The sequence below is a fragment of the Trachymyrmex cornetzi genome, unplaced genomic scaffold (genome assembly GCF_001594075.2).
Source record: "Trachymyrmex cornetzi isolate Tcor2-1 unplaced genomic scaffold, Tcor1.1 scaffold1075, whole genome shotgun sequence".
Classification (NCBI taxonomy): Eukaryota; Metazoa; Arthropoda; class Insecta; order Hymenoptera; family Formicidae; genus Trachymyrmex; species Trachymyrmex cornetzi.
Window position 1 is genome coordinate 128,486 of NW_017295626.1, and position 7,750 is coordinate 136,235.

The following is a 7,750-nucleotide window of genomic DNA, read 5'->3' on the forward strand; positions in this document are numbered from 1 at the left end:
TTTGTAAAGAATCAATTTTTCCAACCAAAACAAGCATAGAATGACAGAAATAGCGTTAATAGCATCTCCCTGAACGCACATTTTTTCCAACATTTGTCACCCATAATGCTCGACGTTCAATATCACGCGGAAATATTTTCATTATGTAGCTTTTGGCTGCAGAATTATTGCAAATTGGGCTGCACACCCAACCATTTTGCAATAATTTTTAATAATGTTCTAAAAGTCGTACTATAGAAAGACGTATCTTATGGGATCATGACTCACACAAGAACTATGAAGGTTAGAAAGAGACACAACATATTCTTTTTTCTTTCTTGTGATTTTGCTGAAACTAGAGACTTTTAATATAAAGAGACCGTAAAAGAATGTCTCTAACTAGAGTCTCTGTTCCTCGTGTCGCGACTCTGATTAGAGGGTTTCTAGGAGAGACTAGAGTCCTAGATTTATCAGAAAGGCGCAACCGGTGTTATGCATTCTGATTTGCTGTTGCAATCTAACCAATTGCTTGACTTGGCAGCCATTTATAGTACTAGTGACATATTTCTATTTCATTTTATCTTATACATTCTATCTCACATTATCCTATATGTCTTATCTTGTTTGATATAGTTTAAAGGCAGTTTCATAGCATATCGGCCATGTTTAGTATTCTTCTTAGCACCTTTGTCATACCGACTTAAGCCGGTAGCGCCTCTCTGATCTAGGAGAGACTATTTGTGTCATTGGCTGCGTTCAGCAGAGAAAGCAGCTTTGCACTGTTGTAAAATTCTTCAATATGATTGGTTTTGACCTTAGTTCCTGATTGGATCTAAATGTATAAACTAATCATATTCAAGAATTTTACAACAGTTGGAAAGCTGCTTTCTCTGCTGAACGCAGCCATTCTATCTTCATGTCTTCATCGTCCATTAAACGTGAAACAAGGATAGTATGACACAAATAGCGTTGATAGCGCGCTCCCCGAACGCAGCCATGGAGTGCATTCGGCTGTGTTGAGGTTGAGGTTGAGGTTATTAATGGGCTCGTTTACACCCAGAGTTCGATCCGAGTCGGAATGTAAGAACCAACCAACTGCAATCAAGTATTCCATTCGTATGTACTTGACCGGACAAAACCTCGGATTGTAAAAATTATTATTTTAAATCGTTTGTATTTCCAATGAAGAGTTTTGAAGTGCAAATAAAAAGGTTTGTGAGTCATTGTATTAATTACAATTAATCATTCTTTTTTGGACCATGTACTTGACCGAAATAATTAACCGGATCTAAATTCAACAAAGTTTATACATGGAATCGTTTGTATTTCGTATGAAGAGTTATGAAGTACCATTAAAAACATTTGTAAGTTATCCAGACATTTTAAATTAAATATTAAAATATTATGTATTTGACCGAAATATAGATACAGGCGCTACGGTCACGGAAATTCCGTTAGATACGATAGGTAGTCTCTCTAGTATTTTGATATTCCAGAACGTATTATGGGTGCTTCCGATAATCCAAGTTTGAGTTAGTTCCACTAGGACCGAAAAATATGATAGATATAATCACCTAGTACTTTCATGGTTCATGACAACTCAACGCTGTCTTGTATGCCATGTGTAAGGCCAGTATTCATAGTCGGTTCTTATTTTAAGATCGTCTTAAGTAATGTCTTAAGTCGCTAATGCGGCCTTCTGATTGGTTCATGACATCTTAAGACTGTACTTAAGACGGTCTTAAATATAAGATCCGACTATGAATACCGGCCTAAGAATCAGAGAGAGTGCGGAGTCGCGAGGTCGTGCGCTTTTTACAGAAACGATTTAGAGTAGTAGTACAGCACAATCGCCCTTTTCAGGGCGCTAATATCCGGGTTTTTCTTGTCCGAGCGTGTGGGAAATAGCGGTGAGCTGAGCATTCCATCTAACCCAATTTTATTTTCGTCAGGTACTAAAAACTTTTTCCCTGCGTCGCCATGGCCTAAGTAAAGCCTGCGGCACACGATGCTTGTTTTCCTGCTGGATTGCTAGCTGGATTAGAATCTTGCCACTGTATTGCCTGCGATGCTGGCACTGACAGCATCACATCCAATACGGTGGCAAGATTCTAATCCAGCTAGCAATCCAGTAGGAAAACAAGCATCGTGTGCCGCAGGCTTAACTTTAATGTACGTGACTGTCGGGTTTTATGAACAAATACCAATGAAGATGATTTTTGGAATGCACACAAAGAGATGGTTTTAATAACGCACTTCCGACCGCGATGGTTTTAAGAACTTAACGAACAACGGATTTAGAGAAAATTTTCGCAGTAGTGCAGCACAATCGCCCTTTTCAGGGCGCTAATATCCGGGTTTTTCTTGTCCGAGCGTGTGGGAAATAGCGGTGAGCTGAGCATTCCATCTAACCCAATTTTATTTTCGTCAGGTACTAAAAACTTTTTCCCTGCGTCGCCATGGCCTCGCTCTCCGGAGGGGAGGGCGGCGGCGGCGGCGGCGGTGACGATAACGGCAATAACGGCAGCTTAACCAAATCGCCTACAATGCCCTTTGCGCTTACCCCCGCTGTTCTTAACATTGATCCAGGGCCTCCCAACGCTACTAACGCTGATTTTCCTCCTGATTCCCCTTCTTCCGTCCATTCTGAGTCGACATTCCAATCTCAATCTCGAATCTTTTAGAGAATCTTTGCAGGGAAGCGGGAATCAACTTGCAAACAACGCAACTCAACATGTTTCAGTTACGTCGGTCAACAATATCGAGGGCGAACTATCGCTTGAAAACTCAAATCGTGCATCGATAACTTCGAGCATCTTGACAGAATCGCCAATGGAAGTTGAAAAGTGGCAGACACAAAACAAATCCTTTAGAGAGGAAAGAACCAGCAGAACAACAAGGAACTCACGCTAACACTTGGAAATCCCATCCTCGCACTCGCATTCCTCCGCAAAGGCCTAATGGCAACATACAAAGGAAATGCAAGTCAGCTTACATTAGCATCGGCATCCGTTACGCATGTTTCAGTGACGCAACCCCTTATGGATTGCACTGCAAACAACGACCCGTCGCTGCACTCTAACCTAAAAACAGGTGATGGAATTCCACTACGCTATGCTTCACGAGATACGAGACCTTTTGTAGTGTATGTATATCCTTGCAATAGGGACGGCTCTGCGCCACCCCTACATTCTGTACTTGTCAGCAGAATTATCGCTAAGGCTGGTATAGCCGACATCCAGGAAATTAGAAAGATAGGTAGAGGAAAGATCTTAATAGTCGTCAAATCTGCCTCTGCTGCAAATAAGCTAGTGGAGAATAACATTTTTCCAAAACATAATCTCCGCGCCTTCATTCCAGCTTTCAAGGTCCTCAGAACGGGAGTCGTGCAGGATGTCCCTCAAGAAATAGACTTACAGATTCTCAACGAGAGCATCGAGTGCAAAAATGTTGGATGTGCAGAGACTCAACAGAAGAGTCATTAAAGAAGGCAAGGTCGAGTATGTTCCATCCAGAACAATCGCCGAGGGCAAAAATCTTGGATGTGCAGAGACTCAACAGAAGAGTCATTAAAGAAGGCAAAGTCGAGTATGTTCCATCCAGAACAATCCGAATCAGATTTGCAGGACAATTATTGCCACAAGAAGTCTTCATTTATAAGGTGAGACACGAGGTTCGTCCCTTCATCCCAAGGCCAAGGGTATGCAATCAATGTCATAGAATAGGCCACGTGAGTGCAGCATGTAAGGGAGCTCCTAGATGTTTGTATTGCGGCGAAAACAAACATGATTTTTGCCAGCAGCGCGAGGAAACCCCAAGGTGCATTAACTGCAATGGCAATCACTGGGCTAACGACAGTAACTGCCCCATTATTCGCAAGCAACGTGATGTAGTCAGCTTAGCAGCTGTAGAAAATATTTCTATCGCAGACGCCAGAAATATAGTCGATGGCAGATCCTCGTTTCCCACGACATCTCCGTCAAACTCTGACAATAACTTTCCAAGTCTTCCTCGTAGCAAAAATAGCGAAGATTATTTTGCTAGCTATAACAGATTTAGTCCTTTAGAGAGGGAAGAACCAGCAGAACAACAAGGAACTTACGCTAACGCTTGGAAATCCCATCCTCGCACTCGCATTCCTCCGCAAAGGCCTAATGGCAACATACAAAGGAATGAATCTCCTCCTCAAGCAAGTCTTTTTAACACTACTCAATACGACGCAGAGGCTCACCGCAACTTTCTATATGAACCTAACGGTAGGTCCCCCCGCAACACGGGCAAAGGTGGAATTTTTCAAAGGACTCCTCCTGCGCAGAACGGATTTGGCAGATCAGGCTCTAGTAATGAAGATAATAATAATAATTTTAGCTTTACGGAGCTAATTCCTCGGAAATTTTCGCCCATTTCCAGAATAATAATTTCGCTGAAGTTTTTAACGCGGTTGTCAAATTCATAAAAAAATTAGACTATCTTTTTCATCCCCCCCATTCACTACCCCCCTCCCCCTACGGTGGGGTAAGAAACGCTCCTCCCCCTTCAGAATACAATCAGTATAGCTATTATACACAATCCACTATCGACACTCGGGGTCCCTCGCACGAAGCAGAATATAGCTATGGCTGGTTTCGGAACTAATTTTAATCTTTCACAAGAACTCAGCTTTGCATCCGATAAATCAACTGACAATAACACATCTTCCTCCACGAACTTGCATATTTTTTCCAATCAAATCATAGCGTTGCCGTCGCTGGAATTCCGAGAGAATAGGAGACCGAGTCCAAGGGATTTCGGATCTAACAAGAGGAGAAACAACTCTAAAAATTTTTCAGTGGAACTCACTGGGAATCCGACATAACCTCCCATCGTTAATGGAAGCAGCAAGAGACTTCGACATTCTTTGTGTGCAGGAAACTCTTCTTAAACAAAATCATGCCTTCCGTGTGAAAGGTTATAAAGTCATCAGAAAGGACATCACCCAATTAGGAGATAGAGGTATCTGCGTCATCATCCGCGAAAATATTAAGCATGAAATTCTTAACCTCACGTCCATTGCGCACTCTTCAGTTGAATTTATGGCTATCAGGATTCCTTATTCTAAAACGGATTCAATAGTTATCATTAATTTATACAGGCACCCTGGCCAAAAAACCCCTTGTGCCTTTTTCGACTCCTTAGTTGGCGAAATACAAAAATATAAATATTATATTCTTCTAGGTGATTTCAACGCTCACCATAAGACTTGGGGCTGCACACGGCAGTCAACTGCGGGAAGGATGCTTATGCGTGTCATCGAGAAATACGATCTTATCACCCTCAACGATACTACCCCCACTTTTTTGCGTTCATCCCACAGTGCTTCAGTAATCGATCTGGTTTTGGTGTCCCCACAGCTCGCACCAATATGCAATTCTTATGTAGAATCTGACACTTTTGGGAGCGATCATTATCCTGTCATCACCACCATAGGCATTCAAGTCTCTTTAAAATCCAAATTTTCATATAAGATCTCTCTCAACAAAGATCAATTCAACTCCTTTTATCGGGACCTGAAAAATCAAGTTAAAAATGTGCCTCCATTAGAGGGCAAGAACAGGACTGAATCTTATGAAATGTTGCAAATGATTATGGACGCTGCCAAATGTTTTCTTCCAGAGGGCAAACGAATCCCACGTATTGTCACTTCTGCTCCAAAATTAGCCCTTCCTCCATGGTGGAACGAGTCGTGTTCAAACGCTGTTGAGTCCAGAAGGAAAGCCCTAAAAAATTTCACCTCGATCCCTTCCAAAGAAAATCTCATAGAATTTCAGAGGGCTCGCGACGACTGTTCTAGGAAACTTTCTGAACAAAAAAGAGAAGGTTGGCGTAAGCTTGTGAACAGCTTTAATGATAGGACTCCTTCTAAACAAATATGGTCCCTAATTAATGCTTTAAAGCATTATGCTTTAAAAGGAACGCAAGCGCTGGCTCCGGGATGGCTGGTGATCTTAGTGGGGCTTCGAGAGAGATCATCTCGAAGCTCTGCCCGCCGACTGCTTATTGCGACAGATCTAAATCTTTGGAAACAATGAAGCTAGACGACCGCCAGAGTTCACACGTCTTTACTTGGCTCGATGAGCCACTCACCGCTGAAGAATTCAGATGCGCTCTGATCTCGACTCGAAAAAATTCTGTTCCTGGTCTTGATCAGATTAGCTACAATATTCAAGACCATACTCCCACAGCGAAGTTCAATCACATCTTTTAATCACTTTTAACAAAATTTTCTCTGAAGGTACTTTCCCGAACACCTGGAAAGATTCTCTAGTGGTGCTTATCCCCAAGTCCGACTCTAAAGGGGTCAGACCAATTTCGCTTTTGTCTTGTGCTTGTAAACTTATGGAGCGCATCCTGTGTCGCAGATTGAGCTGGTTCATCGAGTCCAGACCTATTCTCCCGCAGACACAATCGGGATTTAGACCTTTCAGAGCCTGTTATGACAACCCGGCTACTTTGATCACTTCAATAAAGACTGGCTTTTTGAAACATTCGATTACGGTCGCGGTCTTCTTGGACATCGCAGGTGCGTTTGATAACGTGGATCCATACATCCTACTGGAGGACTTGAGAGCCATTGGGGTCCCAGCCCTCTTTAGAAAATTCATCGAAAATCTCATTTCTATAAGACACCTTACCTTTGTAATTGAAGGCGAGCCTCATGGTCCTTACCCTTAAGGGTACACCTCAGGGTTCTACATTAAGCCCCTTGTTATTTAACATTTACCTTCGAGATCTTGGACAGCATCTGCATCAGGATACCCAATTCCTCCAATATGCGGATGATGTGGTTCTTTTTTCTACGCATAAGGACCTAAACAAGGCAATTGATTCAGTTCAAAAATCGCTAGATCAGATACATAATTATCTTAAATTTAGAAACCTGGAAATTTCACCTCCAAAATCCAAATGGATCCTTTTTGAACCAGGCAGGGCCTCTGAGTTGTCAAAGAGTCTTAAAGTTAATGGAAATTTAATTCCTAGAGTACATTCACATCGCTTTCTGGGTGTCTTTGTGGACTACAACCTAAACAACACTTAAAATACTTGATCGATAAAGGTAGAAAAATTTCAGCCATTGCATCTGCTCTGTCGAGCGTTACATGGGGTTCGCACCCGGGGCTTCTTCTCACGATCTACAGAGCTACCTTCCGCAGCGCAGTGGAGTACGGCGCTCACCTTTTCACCTGGAGCTCATCGACTCCCGATTATATAAAACTCCGTCGATTGCAGTATAAAGTAATCAGGAAAGCCATGGGATATCGAATCTCAACACCCATTAATATCCTCCTAGCGGAAGTCAAGGAATGCGAACTAAGTATCAGATTCAACCTTACAGCCTCTAAGACTATTTATAAGTGCATGGCTAATAAATTCAGCATTGTTTATAATTCTCTGGAGGAAATGGAACTCACAGCGGTTAGAAGGAATAGCAAAGTCAAAGCCATAAAGGAATCAAGACTCTTCAAATCTTATGTTACTAGTCGTCATGAAAAATCCACCGTCTTCAGATCTACGTACCCGCCGGCATATTGGCACTCATACAAGATCTTCTCTACCACAGTCAAGTATGTGGATACTATGCAGAGCAGGGACAAGAACGAAAATTCTATATTGACTGTTGCAGATTTTTATCACAAGTTTTTCGAGTTCAGACAGAACGCCAAGGCCTTCTATACGGACGGATCGAAGAGTCCGGAAGGCGCAGTTGGTGCTGCGGTATACTCGCCGGAGCTGG

The 7,750-nt window shown here is 42.3% G+C and overlaps 1 protein-coding gene across 1 annotated transcript in view; it reads left to right on the plus strand.

The window, feature by feature from the left end:
- Positions 1–5,687: 5,687 nt before the first annotated feature.
- The window catches only part of LOC108760275 (uncharacterized), a 5,479-nt gene continuing 3,416 nt past the window's right edge, over positions 5,688–7,750 (plus strand). Inside the window, exons 1-2 of the mRNA XM_018506114.1 lie at positions 5,688–7,580; positions 7,640–7,745. Coding sequence (XP_018361616.1) covers positions 7,267–7,580; positions 7,640–7,745 — 420 coding nt within the window. The 5' untranslated portion in view covers positions 5,688–7,266. The remainder of the gene's footprint in view (positions 7,581–7,639; positions 7,746–7,750) is intronic.